At 37.8% G+C, this 23021-nt stretch overlaps 1 protein-coding gene across 2 annotated transcripts in view; it reads right to left on the bottom strand.

The window, feature by feature from the left end:
- PARD3B (par-3 family cell polarity regulator beta) overlaps positions 1 to 23021 on the bottom strand; it is a 401283-nt gene that overhangs the window by 156584 nt on the left and 221678 nt on the right. Inside the window, exons 16-17 of one of the 2 annotated variants that reach the window (XM_082285054.1) lie at positions 15702 to 15722; positions 11931 to 11975 (exon numbers count right to left, since the gene is read on the bottom strand). In XM_082285054.1, coding sequence (XP_082141180.1) covers positions 11931 to 11975; positions 15702 to 15722 — 66 coding nt within the window. The remainder of the gene's footprint in view (positions 1 to 11930; positions 11976 to 15701; positions 15723 to 23021) is intronic. The other variant, XM_082285055.1, reaches the window with a different exon arrangement.

Consider the following 23021-nt stretch of genomic DNA (forward strand, 5'->3'; position numbering starts at 1 on the left):
AATTAAACTACTGTACTATTTCTTAAAAAGGAATTAAACTCCAGAAGCTTTGATCGAACAATTTTGTCATTTTGCTTTCAGAATTAGGCATCTGAGAAGATTATAAAGCAATAAAAAAAGAGGCATCTGATTAACTATACTATATTGAATTTCTCTTTTATAACATCTATGTTTGTCAACTGCAGCATTACAACTGGCAACCAAAAATACAGCTCCTTTTTTGAACACAGGAATTTATGCCAACTGCAGATAGCAACAAAAATTGTAATTACGTGAAAGACTCAAACAAATCAATGCCAGATCCTCTAGTCTGGTCCTTCTGCACAGAACCACTTGAAAACTGCCATAGCAAGGTAACAGAGGTTTTTATTTGCAAGCTTTGTAAGTGCAGTCGCCCTTCAGTAATGGATGCAAACTTCTAGTGCTGAGTTCTAGTTCTGTTCATCCCTCTGTTTGCCAGGTCCTCACCCCAGCACTGGAAGGAACAAAATCCCTATTTAAGCTGTCAGTGCAGCAGAGTCAGGGTCTTGCTGCTATTATGGCTCTAAGGAAATGAGCATTTTTAAATTGGGCAAACTGTAGAACTAAAGTCTGCCTCTCTCCATGGAATTCCCTGCTTTGCCCCGAGCCCACTGGTCACACTGGACAGAATGGTCCCTTCCTACTCCCTTCAGTCTGTGAACTGAGCAACTCTAGAACAGGAGAAAGTCTACTGAAAAATGCTGTGCAGCAACAGCTCCTGGGACTTGATTATGCCCTGCATGTTCCCCTGGTCCTTGAGAATCTGCAGGTGAACCTTTTAGGTCACAGATGTGCTCTCCTCACAGACAGATATTCAGTCCACAAAGGTTGCTTTTAGATAAGTTAACCACCTTGAAGATGGGGGAAGGATTAAGGAAAGAATTTTCGCAACCAGAGGTGAATAATCAAAAAGAGCAGGAATCAGATATAGATCAGCTTCAGTATAGATGTCACACTGGGGGGTGTGGAGGGAAGGAACTGCATTTTAATGTCTTTAAAAAAACCCAAGCAAACGTAAATAAGTTTGCTCTCATGTCAATAGGGCTCTTCTGTGCCTTCACAGAGAAGGTACCAATCATTATACTTATTTCCTGTAGGTCAAACCAAAACCATCAGAAACTACATCACCCCATGCAAGACTAAATTAAAGCAAATGAAAAATTTCATCTATTAAGACATCAGGCAGAAAAATGGGTAAACACAAGAGGAGATATATTTTGAAAGGGCAGCATGGTGTCACTGCCAGAGGTAAAGGGAAAGTACCTGCTGATAGTCGACGGTAACTCAAGGAAGTGCCTTCTACTCTTCTAAAAATGCTTTCCACTTGGGTTGTCACTGCTATGTACAGAAAAACTCTCCTGCTCTGCTCTTAGGCTTAGCAGGACACTTAATTAGGGATCATATCCTGGGTACTTTTGGAGTGCTGTGTATGTAAGTGCTAAGTAGCATTGCTGTATTGAGAGACCCACTAAAAATAATGCTGTTTTATGAGATATACAAATAGCAATGTAATTCTTTTCTTCAAAGCTAATTTCTGAACCATATTGCACTGCACAGCTTTTATTACACAGAAATGTGTATTAATAAATAGTGCCAGCAACCCATTTTATATAATAAAGGCTTATTTCAAATGTTATAGGAAGCAAACATTGCACAAGATACTATTCCAGAAGTGAGCTGGACTAGAAACATCAATTACCTTCAAAATCCTTTTTATTGACATGGCAACATGATGGGACTTCAAAATAAAAAACGAAGGAGAAGAATCATTCAAAGTGGAGAATTAAAAATGCTTCCCTGTCTATACTCAAGCCTCAGAAGATAATACAACTGGCAAATACATAGTATTACAAAATTTAAAAAAAAAAAGTAAAATGAAAACCCCAAACAAACCCACATTAATTAAATCTTCTGTGGGACTATGTAATTTTTAACTTTCAGTCAACTAGTTTAAAAAAGAAAAGTGTACCCTTCCTCTCTTCAGCCAGGAGCTCATTTAGTTCAGTGCTCTTCTTTCTACATCTCACACTTCATGCTCCAAAATATAAGTTAGAGGGCCAGATGTATTATCTGGGAAGTTTTCCAAATTCATTAACTCCTTGGCACCAGCGACTTCAGGATACCCACTGCCAGCAATGAATATTATGCCCAGCAAAAAAACAGCTCCTGGAGGGAAAGGATTAATAAAATGAGGCATTCAGCCATGGCTGCTGGTCTCTTTGGTCACAACAAGCAACTAAAAGAATCACAGTAGCTGCCAACACTGATCACAGCCAGCTCTCAGCACCTAATACTCTGAAGGTCTTTCCTGAATATCTGCAGATCATTCATCACAGGTATTGCTTGAAGGAACACGAAACCAATAGTCAGAAAAAAGACTGACAGGAAGGCTGTGACTCCAGTTCTAGCTGCAGAGGGTGGTAAATGTTACGCAGGGGTGTTAGAATCACATCATCACTTTCTCCTCAATTACAGAAGACACAGACCGAGGGAATTCGTTTTGCTTTCTGAAATGGATGCAATGTGGCTGTCAACAGCTAAAGGACTGATGACTGAGAGCCTTAAAGAGCCCTAAAAAGGCAGGAGACACAATGGATTCACTTGTTGTTCTCAGCTTTCTTCTTAGGGCCAAGGAAGGAGTTCCATGATGAAAACCAGCTTACTATCAGTCATGAAGGCACTTTCATGAGCCATCTGTTCAGGCACCATCACCAGAGAAGCTCTCTACTTTAAAGATCAACATACAGCAAGAGGCCCCTAGGATTTTAAACATTAAACTTGCTTTGCTGGCTGCTATGCCTTACTTTGGATCTTCACAGTTTCAATAAAAAGCACTGATTTATTTACATTCTTCAAATTTCAAATATACTGTTTCTTAACCTTTGCTTAGGCCTAATGCCAGTTTTCTTGGGCTTTTGCCATCTCCAATCACTTAAAATTTAGTAGCAATTTTTTCTGCATGTGATATTCCAGGATTCCAAGATACCAAGATGTCAGGTGCTAATGACCACTTCCAGAGAACTGCAGCATCTATTATCCTGTGTGAAATTCTGCACTAACACAGAAAGCTTTATTTCTGCACTCCTCTAGACACATGCGCATATTTACAAGCTCTCCTATGCTCGTATGAGTCAGAAACAACCTGGAATACAAGGCAGTAGGAAGCTCCAACTCATAGCAGAAACTTTCAGCAAAGACAAGAAAGGTGGCAGGCTCAGCACAGACAGTCACAGTGGGAAGTGTTGCCAGGTCTCAGGAAGAGAATGCATGCCCCAAACAGCCCACAGCCCGTAACTCCTGCCAGCACCGCACCATTTCCTAGAGAGAGAATTTCAGTGCACAAGAGCCACAGAGCTCTGCAGGCACATCGCTCCTCCAGCCCACCGCAGGCTGGCACACACCGCATTTACCACAGACAGATGACTGCTTACTTCAAATATCAGCAGGCCTTGTGTTAAGTGGATGCATTCATCACAACTATTAAAAGTCTACACTTCTTTTCATTTTATACTACTTAAACATTCTGGGGTTTTTAATGCTCTCTTGACCTGCTTCACTGAATTCTACACAGAGCAATATTCAGCAATACTGACCTAGGGGAGAAGTGGCAAGTATGGAATGTGAACATCAAACCCACCTCCAAGCCTCAGTTAATACAACAATATGCCCAGAATCACGACAGGAAATGAAAGGGGGGGGGGGAGGGGAGGGGAAGGCAGAATTAGTATTAATGCATGGCTGGAAAAAATACCTGTGTGTTGGACTTTTCTTCCTAATCACTTCTACCATGTCTGTATCGTAAAGGAGCTGTAACACTGGGGAACTGCTGAGCTTGAAATTTCCCAAGTCACACTAAACAAAGTTCCTATCCCTTTCTCTGCTCCTAGAGCAAAGAATATTCCCCAAGGGAAAAAGGCTGTGGGTTTGCAATCTCCACATGCCAACGATTCATACTAGGTAATGCATAATTCCCATATTACTGAGATGTGATCAAAAAGAAGCAAATCTTTCACCACTGTTGTTTATTCTCAAAGACTGTAGTTTGGATATCTGCCAGATCAGGCCTTCTTCTCTGGGAAAAGGCTGTTCTTTCCGTCAGGCACTCAGAGTTTACCCACATTTAAAAATAAGGCACTCCTCACACGCAGAATCCCTCTTCAGCATCTTGCTCTAATAAACTAATGTCACAGCTTTAGCAGGCAGTTCACTACCTATGCATTCACAGGAGTATTCTCTAAAGTTCCTACCAGCACGAACTTTTAAGTTTTATTTCATGCCTGTCAAATTGAAATATCTTACTTTGGTCCACTTTCAGGACACAAGTTTCCTTCATAGAGAAGTCCAAGTTGTTTAAGACTTCCTCAGTAGATGTACATGCACTTTTGTTCTTAAAGTGAGAACATGAAAAGGGCTTTGCTGTTGAAGCCAGGGATGGTTTACTACACTTTCATAGCACAGAAAATTATCATTTTCTGTGTGAGACAGAGTGAAATAAATGTTTCTGCTTAGCTTAGGCCTTTACAGGGTCATTTGTTCTCTGGTTCAGCAGCTTTCTGTGATCAGCTGGATTGAAAGAAACCCTACCCAGTCCCTGTGGTTCTTAAAGAAAACTGTTCTTTCTGTCTGAGCTGCATGTTCACTCCATCTGGCCCTTACGAAAGCTTCTCTCTCCTTGCTTGTCAGATGCAGCTGCTTTCAAGCACTGCTCAACCTTCTCTCACTCCTTAGGACAGGACCAGACCCAGAGCACAGCAGCCCGAACAAAACTAAGAGACAATCATAGTACATTAAGAACAAGTAACATCACACAGTCAAAAATACACAAAACCAACTTTCACTGGCCATTAAGCAAACCTCTCAGAAACTCACTTTCAGTTTAGTGCTCGGGACAATAAAAGAGACTTAAATTTGCTCCTCCACTTCCTTTCTTTCAGCACAAAGACATCTCTGAAGATCCACAAATCTTCTTTCATCCACACTTTCTACCTCAGATGTGTCTGCCTACCCCCTCCACCCCAGTCAACTTTCTTCAGCTTAGGCTGATCCCTGGATCAAAAAATGTCAGTTACAAAGTCATTCTTCTCTTCTCCTGAACCTCCTCTTTCTTGCTCCCTGGACTAAACCAGAAGAATACTATTCTTTCTTGTAGAATTATTTTTCTGCTAGGTTAGCTTCCCACAACAGCTCATAATGGAATTATAGGAATAATAATGCTGGCATAGAGAGAAGGGGGGCAGAAACACGTAGCTCGGCCTTTATGAATACAAACCTATCATGGGATAACAGGAAAATACTCAGTCAATGTGCTGTTTTATAAAAACTCAATTATAGACCCTTGAATTTGCATCTGCACTGCTGTTGGTCTAAATTCAGTTTTGCTCTAGATCTTTAATCCCGCACAAGAACATGGAGGGAAACAGGTTCCTCCTGCAAGCTTGTTATTGTTCTCAGTAGATCAGATCTATTCACTTCAATAACTGTAATTCAAAGAAAGACCAATGGGCACTGCTCTGCTGTATCTTAATACAAAGCACACTAAGAGTCACAGAACACAAAGCATTCATAAAATCAAAGTGAATAAGTGATTTTAGAAAAGATTCTTACAACCTAAGGATGAGACAGCAGGGATGCTTTTGTTCAGTTTGCAGAGGTTTACTGCCACTTTTTATTCCCTGGTCCTGCCACTGAAAAAATGGTTTTATTCATGGTAAGTAAAAAAATGTTAAAAAAATAAAAACAAAACAAACCATCAGTGCAAGTCTGGCATTTGAATTTAATAAAGATATAGTCTGACATAGTAGATAGGGTGATTTAATAGACAGCTGCCTCACAGTTCTAACATCCATCCACTTGCTGAGCTTCCCTTCTACTAGTGTGCAAGCTTGTCTCTCAAATGAGTGGTTCAAGGAGATAATCTCAGTACTATTCATTTTTGTCTTTCTTGTTTTAATTTTTGGCTGGTTTAGCTCTCTTAACCATCTCACCAGCTAAGCTGTGGGACTGGAATAAAGTAGTAATGGAAACCAGGCAGCTGCAGATAGGAGGCATGGTGCCCAAGACTGCTTTATTCAGCAGCAGCAAGCTTTTAGATCAACATCATAGCATCAACCATCACCCTCAAGTGAGGGATTTTTATCTACAGATGACTTTCTCAGGACCTAACAAAAAAGGGGTCACAACAAATCATCATCACACAGCTAATAAAGTCTTAAAAAAAACAAAAAAAAAGGAAAAAAAGCTGTCAAAGGAATAGTTACAGCTGGTGAGTTACTGGGAGCATAAAATGATTCTTCTTGAGAGTAAAAATGAGCGCTTGTTTCCTTCCACAGAGGAGAACCATGTAACTACGTTATCTGCGAGCTGTTTATCAGCCACACTGACCTGGCATGCATGGGGGACTGTAAAGACCTCCAGCCTGACATTCAGAAGAGATTTTAACTTAAAAACTGCTTTTCACTAAAATTTAACAATACAGAAAGTTCTGTTAATTTAGAATAATGGTTTGAAGCACAGAACTGGTAAGTGTTCAGCCCTCCTTTTCCTGAGTCAGCGAAAAAGCAAACTTCTCATGCACAAATATATACAATTTTTGTGCAACTAGCAGTGTTAATCAAGCCTCGCCATTCCCTCCCAGCTCTAATCAATGAAGATAGTTACAACAACATATAATATGTAACACTATTATATGTGCTAAAAAATAAAAAATAAAGTCCATTAAAAAAGGGTAGCAAAGCCATATTGGCATCGAGTATTATGGAAGTTAATGTATCCTCCTAGGTTCACTAGACAAATTGTGTTTGAGGAAAAGCAAAAAACCACAGCAGTCAGAGATTCAACGAAAGCTGAGTGTTTTAATTTTCGGACTAGAAACAGTTTTAAACCCCAACAATATAATAGATTCATGTAACATCCTTGGCTTTATACTCTGCCAGACATAAATAAAGGAGAAAACATTCACTCCAAAAGTGACCTGCAGGAAAAAAGGAACTTTTTTTTTTTGCTTCTCAGTTGCATGAACTGATACATATTCTCAGATGACAACTTATTTGGAACCATAAGTTCAAAAGAACACTTTGCTTGGAGAATCATAATCAAAGTTGATAATGATAATAATGTTGATAATAACAACACTACTACCACAAGAATATAATCATTAAAAGAGAGATGTCCAAGTGAATGTAAGAGGGAAAGAGCAAAAAAACTTGCAAAAATATGCTCCACAATAAAACATCAAACATAATCCACAGTTTAATTATTCAAAGCTTACAGAGCCACGAGTTGTGGGTAACAGAGTGAACTGAAGCATCATAGAAAGGTACTTGCTCAGTTTTTGAGCCAGTCACACTGAAATGGCACCGAGCATCACACGGACTGAAAGAAGGGAAAAATCACATTGCACAGTTTCCAGTGACATGACACTGCTTATATCCAGTATCCAAGCCAAGACACATAGGTCAGGCTACACTGGTATTGCTGAGGTATACTGCAGACTGTGAAGTACACAAGTCCTCTTCACGTTTACAAGAATGATTGAAGCAGCCAAGTATTACACTTATTCTCAAAGAGAATTTCAAATCGACCTTTTTTCTCCTCTCAGAAATGCAAAGGGAAGGGTCAGATTCCATATGCTAGATGCTTTCAGTTAGTGGCAAGGCCCTTGTTTGGACAGACACTTCATTGTGTATGCCAGGCAGCTCAGTCATTTACATGAGTCTTTTCTACTGTGGACCTGGTTACTATATAAATCCTTATGAACCCAGTACTAAACCCAATGCTCCCTTTGAAAAGCTGAGCTTTAATGACATCTACAGCAGCAAGAAGGCTTATTTAATAAAATTATAAGATCAGGCATAAGGAGAGGAGAACAGCACTTCCCTATCCACCTCTTTGACATAATTGTGTTACCTGCAAATCAAACTTACTACAACGGCAGCAGTCTCAAACAAGCCCAGCAGCATGCACCAAGCTTTCCGTAGTCTTTCCTAAATCCACTATTAACCCCCACCAGAATCCTTGATTAAAAGGAAGCCTCTTGTGCTACAGAACTATGCAAAAACCACAGGATTTTTCTGGTGTTCCAATAGCTCACACTTAGCCTTTACAAAACCTCAGAAAAATGTCCTTAATGCAGAATACATCCTGCCATTAAAGGATGCAGAGATACACCAAGACCTTTAACCTAAATTATTCTGAACTATCTCCACTTTTCATCTGAATTGCAGTTTAACCACAACTCAGTCACCCACACACGAAGCAGTACAGCTGTGATGGTACTCAGGTCTCAGGACAGCCTGCCTTGCAGGGTTTAGCTGTACAGCTGCCTCTCCAGACCTTCTTTTCCAGAACACTAACCTTACCTAAAGGCTGAACAGCCACATGGGAACTGCACTGCCAGCAAAATTAACATTAAGGGACAGAGCTTGACCAGAAGCATCCTTCCAACTATCCCAATGGGCCTTTTCCTACTCAGATCCTAACCCTATCTCTTACCATATGTTGTGGTTTAAACACATAGCATTAATTCAAATTCAGCTTGGTAACAGAGCTACCCCCTATCACTCAGCCTTGCTGGTACTAAGCCATAGCCCAGTCACATGCTCCTCACATAGCAGCCAGCAAGAAAATAAGATCTTACTCATCTTGTCTCAGAACTGTCTTGAAACACAACCCCAGCCAAAAGCATGGTCTAGTGACATTAAAATAAAAATAGGAAAGCTTTTTTGACCATTTTGCTAATTAATATGTCAGAGCTCATAAAGAAAGACTCATCAGCTTTTCTCCAGCACTGCATCATCTGAAAGAGCTGTGTCAGCAGGGACCTCAGCAGACAGTCAATACATACTAAAAGTGTTCTAAGCAGTAAATCAGAACACAAAAAAGAATTTTAGAAAAAAAATTAAAATAGCTGCAAAAAATTCAGTACACATTTTCAGTACTCGACATGCAAGTCTTGCCCTTCTTTATAAAGATATTCTCTTAACTGTCCTAGAACTGCTTTTACAAAAAGCTAGGAGTTTATGAAAAACTAAGCTAAAGCTTGCTGATTTTTCATCTTTGTGAATTTTCAAGGATCTTCTCTGCTTTACAACAGAGGCACCGCTTGTCTGCTTCTCATTCTCATCATTGGTATTGGCATACCATTGCTGAGCACACAGGAAGGTTACAGAGGACAAATTCTTCCTTAGAGGATTCAGAGAAGTTGTCTTACACACACAGAGTCTGAAATCTGTTTTTTTTTCCAGAAAAGGACAAGGAGGCATCAGTACAGCACTTCACTGCTTTTGCTGATGGCATTGTGGAAAACATTTTCAACACTAAGAACACCTGTAACCACAGCAGGGGTTTTCCATCCAGCCAGATGAAGGACAGGCCAGGTTTGAGAACCAGAATTCACAGGGGGGTTTCTATGAGGGTCACATACACATGTGGAACAAAGCTCCAGCCATCTTCCCACAGAACATGCTTACAAGCTCAGGATGTATCTAGACATACCTCTAAAAATCAAATCTACTTTTTAAGGAGGGTGGGGGGAAAGGAGCTACTGCTTCTGAGTGCAATATACAAAGAGACAGATGGGGCTAGAGCTACAGATCCTTCTAATTCCTGAGTCTTACTGAGAATTGTTTTCACGCTTTTTGAAATGAATGCACGCCTCTAACTCCTGCTGCTGCTGCTCAGTAACATGTAATATGTGAGGGATAAAGTAACTGTACCAAAGGCTGAGACTAAACTGAAGAGCCATTGCCCCAGAAAAAACAGAAAGGATATTTCCCTAGAGAGAATTACTCGGCTGCGTATTCTATAGAACAACTGAAGGAGAGATAGGATAATTGCATTGATTGTGAGTAGGTGATAATTAATTCTGTAGAGAAATACATTTAGTTTCCTGAAGTCTAGAATAGGATGGAAACTCTTCATTTTGTAATGAGAAAATAACTGTGTTTTGCTTGCAGCACAAGAAGCTGCAATGTCTCCTTTTTAACATTCTTAAGGTCCCTATAGGAAGGCAGCACAATGAATGATGTTAAAACAGGAGTTCTGTGGTGTGACTGAATGCCAGAAAATTGCACATATGACATATAATTCTAGAAAGCATAGAGTAAAAAGAGACCAGAGAAAAAGAACACTGCGTTCTTGGACAGACCTTTAAATTAAATATGAATGGAAAAATGAGGAAACCAAAATTTCAGCTTGATTTCTCCTTATGAAGCATTAGGAAATGGAACACAGTGAGCAGGAGAAATGTTTTCCAATGGTATTTGAACAGTAAAGTGGATACGACCAACAAAAATAAATTACACACCAACCCTCTCAGAAGTTAGCTAGATTCTTTTATTCCTAAAAGGGAAAAAAAAAAGAAACAACTTGAGGAATCTTTGTGTCTATTCCTTGGGTGATCTGCTGGCCACTGATTTTAGTTTATGAAGGAAGATCTTAGGTATATGTAAGAGATCTGTGAGGAATAAGTAAAGCAAACAAGCCAAAGTTCAATAAACATGGGTCTACATGTTCATATAAAATTTGTAGGTGTCTTCAAACAGAAAACTTTTCAAAGTCAGTTTTCAAGAATCTGCAGAAGTGCGCAGAAGAAATATCAAATGCTACTAAAAATTACATTATAAAGCTTAATGTACCTACAACAATTGATTGCCAAAGAGTTATAATCTCACCCCTCCAATATTCTTTGATAGCAGCAAATTCCATTGATCTTTGGTAAACTGCATGATGTTGCAATGTTTGTAGTAATTTTTCTGAACAGGGAAAAGTCCAAGAGCAACACCCCCAGCTTCTTCAAGTTGACAAGATCATTTCTTTGAAGCTTTCACATTCCCAAAAGAGAAAGCTGGAAGAACTGTTTTTCTTCCCAGGAGTGATAATATTACAAGACATATGAACTATTCCCTGATTCAGAAAGAGAATCCAAGAACTTCACAGGCTTAGGAAAGATGCCAAAAAAATTTAAAAAGAATTTGTCTACTAAGTTCAGGAAAAAGTCTTCAGATAAGGAAAATCCACACCAGAGAACTAAAGAAGGACACCCAGTTGTAGAGAGAAGGAATACCATGAACAATCAGGAATCTCACAGCTGACCTTCCTTTACATGAATTCAGCCTCTTAGATCTATCAATAGAGTGGAAAAAGGCATGTACAATGTGCTACAAAGGAGCAGCCTGAAACTTCAGGATGTTCTAACATCAGAAGAGACTGCCGAATAACTAAAGTTTTCTAGGAAGTTTAAGGTTTCTCATGTCATCTTACCCACAGCTCATGAAAAATTACAATCTTATGTGACATCGCCTTGGAAGTCTTTTTAATACAACAGCTGCAAGTTGTACAATACCATGGCATGGTTGGTGAACTTATTTAGTAAGCAGGTACAGTTATTACAGCACTATGGGCTAATTTTCTTTTATTATTATCATCACCTGAAAAGTTTAAGAAAAACCAAATTATTTCTCCTGTGCAATGAAAGGAAAAGCTGTAACACTTTTTTTTACTCTGTAGAATTTTTTTAGTGTTGTCTTCCATATTCCTGGTAATGGAAGGGCAACTCAGAGCAAGAAGAGAAAGCAAAGAAACACTTGTATTTCTCAAAGTGTGTATTGTTTAAGTCTCTACACTCCATAAGAGACACTGCACTTCCACTTATTTGAAAGTGCATTTTCTTCAATTTACAACACCTGTACTGAAAAATAAAGTTACAGCTCCTCCTGAGAATGACTTGGCTACATACACTACCTGGTTAAGAGCAATCCCTAATTCATCATCATTCAACTTGGAGTCAGTGCATACAAAGTAATGCCTCAATTGGCCTCTTCATCACCACAGTTTCTGGAAGCTGATTTCATTTACTGCCCATACTACTTTTAAGTTGCTGACTTTTTCTCCAAAATAGGAGGACAGCTTACCCGATTTGTGTCCGGCCAACAAACCAACTTTGCTTTCATCTGCCACTGGAGAAATAAAAGAAAAGACACAAAGATCAGAAACTTATTTAAATTCACAAGCTTTTGAAACACTGTCAAATTATTTCAGACACAGCATCATGAATCTTTAAATTATAATAATCTGAAAAAAAGCGCCTTTCTTTACCTAATCCCCATGGGGTGCTTCAAAGTCCAAATATCTGAATCAAAGCCCTCTGAAACCAATAAAAGGACTACCAGCAGTCCTTGTGGGTTACAGATCAGGACCTCAGCACTTACACACTCAAAACTGAGTTGTCAGAAGAGCAATTGCACTTGTAAATAACTCATCTTGCCAGACAAATCACAGGGCATAGGAGAGTTGTAACATTTTCAGATCAAAGACCTCAATTGTAAAAAGAATCCAGATGTGGAAACCTTCCCATCTGCAAGACATCTCACTGCCTCACAGGACCTCTGCAGATAATAAGGTCTCCCAAACACTGATCTTTTTGAAGGCTTATGCATGTTTTGTATGTTATATTTTATTTTGTCTATAAATTGTAACTTTGGAGTATTTCACATCATCTTATAAAGGAAGTTGTTTGCAGTAGCAACAGTTTGCAGACAGTAGTGGAGGAGCAAATTCTGAATGTAACAGGAATTGGAAGTTCTGTTCAGTAACTTCAGTTTATCATCACATATCTCAAGAAACTAATTAAAATACTCTCCTGGAGGGCTGAGGGGAAGAACCAATCACTATTTCTTAAAACGAATCCTATGCAAAGAAACGGTGGTAAATGATGGGATGATAAAACAAGAACAGGAAATGAATGTGAGGGTTGAAAGCTTATCCTTCAACTCTGCCTGCCCAAGCACTCCCTTATAGCTCGTCTTAAAACATAATCTCTTTATATGATAAAATAAATTGTCAAGTCATACCAAAAATTCCATAAATGCAAACTTAAACAAGCTCTGTATAGCGGTCACTATAAAAAGTTTACATAGAGGGTTATCTGTAATGATACAAGAACCTGCTATTTTCTACCCAGGAAAGAGCAGTACAGTAGTTACTGACACTTGGGAGTTACTACTGGGAAAATAATCACAGTAAATATTTTCTTATATTGCCTCCCCACTTGACATTTAGGGAAGCTTTTATCCTCAAAAAATCAAGATTCAAGACTGGGATTCACAATTGGAGTCATGAATCCACAAATGACCACTGTATCTTTTCTCTACTTCCGTGATCTAATTGTCACCTGATTATCAGCAAACTGACATAGTGTAGAGTTTTTGTGGGATGACAGTGCTAATAAGGTAAGACTAATTCTGTTTGCAGCATTATGTAGCGATTCTGCTAAACAAAACGGCAATGGGACTAGTAAAAATTAGAAGTGCAAACAAAACTCAAGGAAGTTCTGCACTCTTTGACCTTTCAACTTTTTTCTAGTCCCTGGAAATGATAACTATTGAACTCCTTGCTATGCAGTTTGATCCTATAACGCCAAATGACTGGACAAGGATTTAGGATTTACTATAAGGATAGTTCAAACTCATCTTCCTCCTCCCTCCCCTCAAATTTCTCTCTAAGCAAAACAACCGTGGAAAACTTTGGTCCTAAAGATTAGTGCTCTGACAAGTTATGATTGTGTGAAAACAAGGGATTATAATGGAAACTGATTCACAACCTTAATTACAGCAGTCACTAATGGCAACCAGTATAATGTATGATAATTACTTAAAGCAGGTAATGTTACAGTACATAGGAACTTTAGAAAAAGACAAAACCCAAGGTTCATAGTATTTTTTTTAAAACTATGCTGATGACTAGGTTTGCCTGAAACTAAGTTTTATATTATTAAAAGGGATAAATCCATTTAACATAATCATACTTTACACACCAGCTTCACACACAAAAATTAGATTTTAATACTGGAGGGAAAAAAGGAAGAATAAAATGATTAAAAAATGAAAAATAATCTTACCAAAATACAAGGTTAGCATTATGAGTTTAAGCACACACATGCACAAAAACTGGGAAATGCAAATATTAAAGTTCTATATCAAAGTTTGAGCAAAATACGTGTGCACCTCCACAGGGTAGTTTTCATTTCATGGGTTATTACGCTTAGGCAGGGCCTTCTAGGCTGGCCATCTTTCATTAGACTGAACAGGAGTAGCACAGAAAAGACCACTGGAAAAGAATCCTATTCCTTCCCTTGTTTCCCCTGGAAACAAGGAGAAGACAACAGAAAAAAAAAAAAAAGGAAAAAAGGAAAAGTCTAACAGAAGATAAATACTTTGTATGCCAAGGTTGAAAACTAAAGATTTCATTTAGGAAGTACACTGGACATCCTGTTACACAAAACACCATTTGAAAACACTTCTTTGCACGTTGTTCAAAATTGATACAAACATTCAGTTACGACAAAAATAGTCTCTCTCTAGTCCTTGGCCTTTGAAAAACGACAAGAACTAAGAGGAAATTTATTTTCTAAGATTCTACTAGTGTTAGCCTGTCTTTGTAGAAAATCACCTGAAAGATTTTAAACAAGGAAAAAATACCATCTACTCTTAGAACTCAAGTAAAAAGAATTCTAATTATTTTAACATCAAATAGTAATTACTTTGCAAATAACTGAAATATTTCAGCTCAAAAAGATCATACTTGGGAATGCACAAGTAACTTTTTATGAAGACACTAGAATTACTGTATATTCTTGAGCCAGAATTATTAAATGCATAACATCTCAACCCCAAAAACCTCAAAAAAAAAAAAAAAAAAAAAAAGGTTCATAGAAGAGAATAAATAGATTCACTAACAAGAAGACACTTCTCCTTAATTTGTGAATCAAACAAATACTTCACATTTTGAAAGGTCCCTGGAACCCCAGGGATTGTTAGTTCATGAAGTTATTAATGTTTGTCCATAGAAATCATGCCAGCTCTTTTAAAGTAACATCTATTATTTAGGAACCACATTTTCACCACAGAAACCAGTTATGCATTCACCGTCACTACTCAAAGTAATTGCTGAAATAAAAATGAAAGAAGTTCTACAGCTACTTAATAAAAACATGGACATTTGGAGGCCTAGAAAGACCACAGATTATGCAAGATGGAATATTACCAAACCAAACAAATCTGTCCAGCTGATAGCAAACAACTGTCACTTTTTTTTAAACTACGCCAACAACCACTAGAGAGGGTAAGAAACTCCATCTCTCTATGCCATGAATGATCAGAATTTTTTAGTATTTCCTACAGTAATATTCTGGAGTGCTGTTTTGCTTCACGAAAATAAATAGTATTGTTTAGCAACAGTAAAAGCACCCAACATGCCTTCATGTCCTTCCACGTACATGTTTTGACTGCCATTTCTGTGCCCTACTCAAGGTAGCCATTTGAATTGCGTGACTTCCAATCATTTAGCACACAACCACCTTCTGTACCTCTCAAAGTTTGCCTCAAATACAGTCCAGGCTTACACACAGGCCAACAATCTAGTTCCAAACTGTGGTTTAGAGAAGCACAAATCAATGCTGCTGCCAATCATGATAACCAATTTCCCTCCTTCTGCCCAGTTAAATTGCTGAACCATTACATTACTTTTCCCCAAACAAAAGAGTTACTACCGTTCACAAGATACAGGGTGCTGCTTAAGGGACTCTTTTGTGAAGGATCAGTTTTGCACATTGACCAAGAGCTACTAAAAAATCTTCTAAACATGCAAAAGTCACATGTGTTTCTGCTGGACAAACTGACACGTACCTTTGAAGACCAGCTGCAGTTCTGTGCTCAGAAAAGAAGCAAACAAGCATTAAAATTACAATTAATGAGGAATAATAATACAAGACACTGAAACACAAAAGCATTTCCTAAAAAACAAATTTCCTAACAAATACCTTTATTAGTTAACAGGAAGCCAAATATAAAATTTCTCATTGTACATGAATCAATCCGTAAGGGCTGTATTCCCGAACTACATATATAAATAATACTTCTATACTTTTCAGAAGCCATCAGTTTCTATGGTAAAAACACATGATAAGAAAGCAAAGCCTCAAATGGATCACTGTTTTTTCCTGGTATCCTTACCCAGCCCTTTCATCATAATGAAGACAGTGCATCATCAATTAATTTTAGTCAGTGATAGTGCCAAGGACATAATTCTCCTGCCAGTTTTATTTTCTGGGCAAAGCATTTCCCCATCGAGGAGCGGCATAAATCACTCAGAGAAGTGGTGTCAATTGTTGTCTCACAACCACCGCTTAGAAAATGCTGATTTCTGTTCTAGGTTTGCCCTGAAGTGCTGCATACAAAGACCACAGGCTAAAATCCACAGTAGCAATAAAATGTGTGTATCAGAATGGGCAAACTTGCACTGTCTTAAAATATTTTCCTTCAGTAATTCCCTCTCCTCACCTGTCCCTTTTCCAAAATGGCATCTAACACAATATTTGGGATACCCTGTTCAGCACATTCAAAGGCAGGAATAAATCACACCCAAACCAAGATTCTGGATTCTTTTTCTCTCCCGTACAAGGTTTTCTCTAATTAGATTTTTCAGAACAATTTTGTTAGAACTGATTTAATACTTCGATTCAATTGTGTTCGGAGAAGATCCCCAAGGGATACATCTTGTGTGTCAGCACATGAGAATGAAAGTGCTTAAGCTTGCATTTACTATTACTACTGCTTGTTGAAGAACCAGCAGTATAGTTGAGGCTGTCCACTGGGCGCATTTAAGTTTAAATGGAAGTTTTTCTCCTGGCAGAAAAAAACATTGTTTTACAATTTCCCAGCCGGCATGATACAAATTTCTTCACTTTCCTGTAGTGCCATAACTACTTGTTCTTGAAGATTACACTGTTAATTGAGGCCATCACGGCTTCTTTTACACTTTTGTTGTCTTTTCTAATCCTCTCTCACCTCTGTTCCAGAGAAACCATACTAGGCTAAAACTCCCCCGGCTGCACGTCTTCCGCATGTCATTAACACTTCTTCAAAATTCCTAGGGTTAAACTACAAGTTCCTAATGTAATCTGTCATTCACTGATTGAAAGCATTGATAGGGAACAGATTTAAGACAAAGTTTAGACAACATATATTTATACCAGTGTTCTTAAAAGTTACTTCATTATCATCTTTACCTTCTTTCTTATAGTAGCTATACATTAACTTAATTGCTGTTTTCTCCCCCAACACTTTAATAATCTAACTGCATTAACAGATCCACTCAAACTTAACACTAAAGCAGCCTAAAAAAACCACCTCAAGCATGTGTTACTAAGTTCTCAGCTGTGTCACCATCACAGCTCACAAGATGCTCTCAGTCTGCTCCACAACAAACTTCCTTGTGTCTTAAGATGATTTCTACAAAACCAGTCCAGAAAGTTGATATTCTCATCTGCCCACTTCTGCCTTTATGCCACAACTCACCATCCCCTCAACTGCATCAGTGCAGATTTGGTGTAAAACTGAACAACAAAATTAGCCTTGTTAAAAGCCTCTCTTCACAAACAGAAAAAACCTAATTTCAGTCTCATTTCAATTCATTTAACAGTGTCCCTATCACTTAAGAAATGATTTTGTTTCATTCCTGACTTATAGATCTTACAAACAGAAATTTGAAAGTCATTTAAACTATGAAAACTGCATTGTGGTCATTTGTAAAAATTGATTCTGCAGAGTACCCTCAGAAAATGTACATCTAATCTGACAGTACTAGAAAGCAACTCATGATGTTAGAATATTGTTAAAATATCTTTTAGCCCTTGATACCAAAGACAATCACAGCCATAAGCAATATAGTTTTTCCTAAACCTGTAACATTTTTGTTTTTGAAAAGCCTCTCTTCCAAAGATGATTTGTTAAATTACTGTTATAAGCCAGTAACATTGAAAAGATTCTTAGAATTCTGATCTGGCTTCTCCAATTCCTCATTAATGCTCTAACAAACCTAACTAGCTCCTAAATCCAGTTCTGAAATCGGTTTCAACTCAAAGCAACCAAATAAATGTATTGCATACATACGACATGGTTAACAAAACAATGACTATAAAATACCAAACTACTTTTTGTCCCACTAATACCACAACTCTCACTAGGGACTTCCCAAATGCATTCTCTCAATTGTATCTGAATCCAAACATTGCTTGAAAGAGCAATCTTCATTAGCTCTGTCTGGTCCTCATTTGGCTATGTTTTGAGATATTTATTTCAGTTTACAGAAATTACACTCAGAGTAACAATAATCTGCTTCAGAGCAAACCATGAAGCAGCTAATAGCATCTTGATTGCATTTTCCACATCCTTCTGGATATGGGACACAGGTTTCCCTTTATTTTGAGGCATTTTAGAAGTATGAACTGTAATCGAATGCATCCCTTCACTGACAAAGAAATTAGCATTTAGTTAAATACTAGCTTCCTTGCAGAATACTCCATACCTTATACCTTGCACATTTACTTGCTAATTATTCCTAAATAAATAAGTTGGCCAATATTTTAATAAATGTGCCCCAAGGTTAAGGGACTCCAAGTATGTCTAATGATGTTTCAGCAAACAATATTTCACTCACATTTAAAATCAAGTAAAGGACATATCCATTTCTTCAGGCTATAGAGCTTAATCAGTTAAAATTTATGGGGTTTTGCCTTTGATGGAGAAAAGATGAGGGAATTAAGCAGCACCTTGGGACAGTGGTCATGGGTTATTAAAGCAACATCCTCAAATAAAAATCCACACAGTACTTTGCCTGAATTGATACACAACAGAATTGCTATATATTCATATGATTCAATTTCATGTTGCTTCAGGTTAAAACAAGCCACACTTTCATGTGTTTGCATACAATTCCCATGGCTGTAGTTTTTACAGTACATTTATGCACAGCCTAAACCACTCCCATGCATAAAGATCTATGGAAAGTGAGGGTGTTGGAGATAAGACACCTTCTTTCCTTTCGTTTTCATAGAGCATGCTGATTTACACCTTCCAATAAAACATTAAAAAACAATTTCACATTAACATTACAAAAATTACCTTTTTAATATCATTAAAAAACCAAACACTATTGAAAATGGATTCTGACAAAATATTATATAGAAATTCTTCTCTAGAGAACTGTGGTAATGTAAGTGAAAAATGTGTGTATATAGAAGGTTGTTAAAGGAAAGGGAAAATCATCCTTCCAATGACTTATTTAGAAGCCATTGATTTCTTAATTTTTAATCTGCTGTTAAGTTTCAAAAGAAGTGTTCCAGTTCAGTGGGAAGGGAAAACACAACATTTATTTCCACCTTTTTGATTTTGTTTTGCTTATTTTTAACACTGTGCTCTAAGCACAAGTCCAAGCTTGGCATGCAACTCTGTGCAACTCTGGTTAGCACAAAGTCAGACTTTGGCCCTGCACAAATTCTTGAAGTCGCAGTTATAAGGGGGATCTTTGCTTTGCTAACATATGGGTGACCATGGCTGAAGAACAAAAAAAAATATTCAACTGAGAGGATGTGTCAGGTGCCAGGATCAGCAGAAGAAAACAGGGGCCTGTGATCTTTTTATCACCACCTGTTCAAAATAAAAGTAGGCAAGGCAAAGAAATATATACCGTAAGACTCAGGATATGAACTCTGCCAGTGATCCAGAAAGTGCTGTCAGTATCTCAACACAGCAGCAGGGAAGAACATTAAGACTTATAGCTGACATGGAACTAATCTGTAGCCTATTACACTGAATGAAGCTGTAAATTTTGAGAAGCATTTGATCACTGTGGGAATGATGGATGCTAAAAACAGGGAACCAGTCACCCTGCCCCCATACACTCTGCATAAGGACATCTGCACATATGAGGCAAGTTCTGCTCGTATCTGCAAAACCAAAAAAAATATCATTACCACTAGATGTGCCTTTTTCTTTTTTTTCCTTAATTTCTACAACAGTAGCTCAATGACACATGCCATTGATTTTTATTTTATTTTTTAAAGTAGGTTCAAGCAAAAACTAACTCATCTGGAAAGAAAATGAGTTCTTGAAGTACACCAACTTCAGGCAATGCTACTTTTGGGTTCGTGCTATCTGTGAATTTGGCAATTAAGACTTGTGTCAGTGCATAGGACTCACGGCATGACAGCCTAAATAACCAGGTGGCAGTGGTTCATGCCCTCTGCTCCTGCCCAGCTGCCCAACCAACAATTCAGTCATGCATCAAGTGTCAATAAGCTCCAGCTGCCCCACTGGCAAGTAACCTACAGCTGGATATGCCAAGTTCCTTTCACTGCAGGGTTTGCTCTGGAGAGTGACAACAACAAATTGATGCAACATGTTAGCAGTACTGAAACTTTTTCACCCATCCTTATTACCTCACATTATTCACTGAGGATATTAATTTATAGCAATTATTATTTTGTAAATAGGTATGAATGAAAAATGAATGAAAAGCAGATTAAACACTCAAAGGTTTCTGTGCCTAAATATATATAAAACTGAAAGGATAAACATCAGTGTTCAATGGGTTTCCACTGTGAACCTGTGTAATTATAAACTAGTCTTTACTTAACAGATTTGCCTTGTATATACATCAGGCCTCATCAAAGCCAGGAAGATCCTTACTATGCAATTTCACTAGCTCCCTAATTTAATGAATTTACTCTTTTCACGTAAGATTCACAATCCATAATAACATCTGGATTTTCTTCTGTTTAAAATGTTCTCTTACCCATCTTCGATGATCCTTCAGATGGTGATGTCATTTAGCAATCCCTGCCTTTGTAACCTCATAATTAGGCACTGGATGCATTATACACATTTCAAGGTGAAGTAGAATATTTCCTAAGTGAGTGGCAGTACAGATTTCACATTTATGCCCTGTATTAGACCAGTTCTCTTGCCTACTGATCTGTGATTGTCATTCTGGGTCTCTCGACCCAGTCTCTGAGTGATTTCACAGATCTGTGGAGACACATGATTCAGAGACAATTGGTTTAAAAAGAAAGAAACTGCATCTAAATCACGTGTTCTAAGGTCTCAGAGCTCCCCTCCTGGACTCCAATTCTCTGTTTTCTTCCATTCATCATGTTAGATTTGTTTTTAAAGGGACTGACAGAACTTGAGAACAAAAGAAAAGTAGTAAGTGGACAGCATCCCATGACTCCTGGAAAAATAGGGCTTAGAACATTTCAAAGAAAGGACATCTCCCCTCTGCTACCAAATTAGCTGAAAGATGACTTCCCTCTTTTGTTTTTTTTTCAGTAAACAGTGCACTGAAATCAGTAATGGGTACACGGCTGCATCTTGGGATGAGAAGTTACTACTGGTCATGACTGCAGTTAAGTAAGAAGCAAGCAAAAAACCCTAAGAAATAACTTTGTTTTCCCAAAAATCCATCCTGGAACGTGTATTATATGAATGTTCTATTTGGAAGAACATTTTTGTATACCAAACTCTTGGGATTTTATTTGTAATTGAAGCACTGTATATTGCAGTTACTTCACTTGAGATTTTCATATTTCTGTTCCGTTTCCTCTTCCAGACAGTAGTTTCTGCTTAAAATCTTTCAAAAGGTGGGAAGCCAAACATGGTACTTCACTGCTTGCTAGAGGAAGACTGTAAAAGGCCCTAGCTTTCATCTTCCTCAGTTTCATTATTTGCCAAGCTATGTGCAAGGAATTTTACTTCATCTATTGTTATTTATAAAACAATATGGTGCAGATCTTTCATAGTCCCTCCAGTTCCTTACATGACTGTCTCAAGTAGTAGATTTACCTTCACATACCCAATCAGACTGGTTATCACCCTTTTTATTTTTTACTTTTATAACACAAGTGGCATTTTCAACAGTAACTTCTACAGACAACAATTTTTGAACAACCTAAAAGATATATTTGTATCCCATTTTTATTTTATTTTTGTATCCAATTGTATTTTAGTTTTTAGCCACCATCATTTAGCGACTCGTATATATTCTCAAAGGATTGCTTTTGGGTGTCAAGAGCAGATTGTGTATAGAATTTGAAGTATGAGTTACCTGGCTGCTCTGAATATGCTCTCATGCACACTCCCACTGCCTAACTCTACACTGGGTGCTTATGAGCATTCTTTCTTGGGAGTTCTGTGGGAGCTGGAAGCAAACCTTTCTAAAAGATGACTCAGTAAAGCTGAACATTCATTTTTCTAGTAGACTACATATAATTTATGTTTTGACTCAAGTCTGTAAATTCAACCATTTTTTGAGAGCACTTTCATTCTTAAAAAAGTACCCAATCCATTACTCTTCATTAAAACAGTGGAACAGAAGATGAAAACGACTTATTTCTGGCCTGGTCATGCAGTAGTGTTATAATTCTGCCTTAAGACCTTTTTTAAATTAATCATATCCATTCTTATGCATTCCATGCATTAGTAACTGTCTGGCTTTCCTTACATGCCATTAGAGGAGTACACACACTTAATGTTACATCAAAATATCCTGTTAAGATGACAATAAAAATCAACAATACAAAACCTAAGACCAGTCTGGAACATTTCAGGGGAAAAATAACCTGCAAGGTAACAAAAATCCACCTTGAATATATATATGAAATTAATCGCTTTCTATTAATGGTGTACAAAACCTGATCCAACAAAGCACACAAATCTATTGTTAAAGATATCCTAATGGCAGTCCTCAAAGTTTCCCCATCAACACTGGAATTTGAAATAAAACCAAAACAAACAGATAAAGACTGAGTGTGGCCAAGAAGAAGCAAAATGAAAAAGAAAACCTTATCTGGGTTTTTTTGAGACTTAACAAGCTTTCTTGAACCCTCATTAAAGCCTGGCTTGGTTTTCGGCTGCAGTAACGCTTCAATCTTCCACCTGCAAATGCTTTCCTGGTATTGAAAGAACCTTTTACTTTCTGCTTCACCCCCCTGCAAGATTTCCTGCACTGATGGGTAGAGAACCATAACCTTACACTCTTCAAGCATTTATAAAGACCTACTGCAACACTTTGATTGCTTGTGTTTGTCATTGTCAATGAAGAAATAAACAACTTGTGTTAGGAATGTTTCCCTTTGTCCAGTGTAGTTTTACAATCATTTATATTCTATA

The sequence above is a fragment of the Coloeus monedula genome, assembly GCF_965178545.1.
Source record: "Coloeus monedula genome assembly, chromosome: 7".
NCBI classification, from domain to species: domain Eukaryota; kingdom Metazoa; phylum Chordata; class Aves; order Passeriformes; family Corvidae; genus Coloeus; species Coloeus monedula.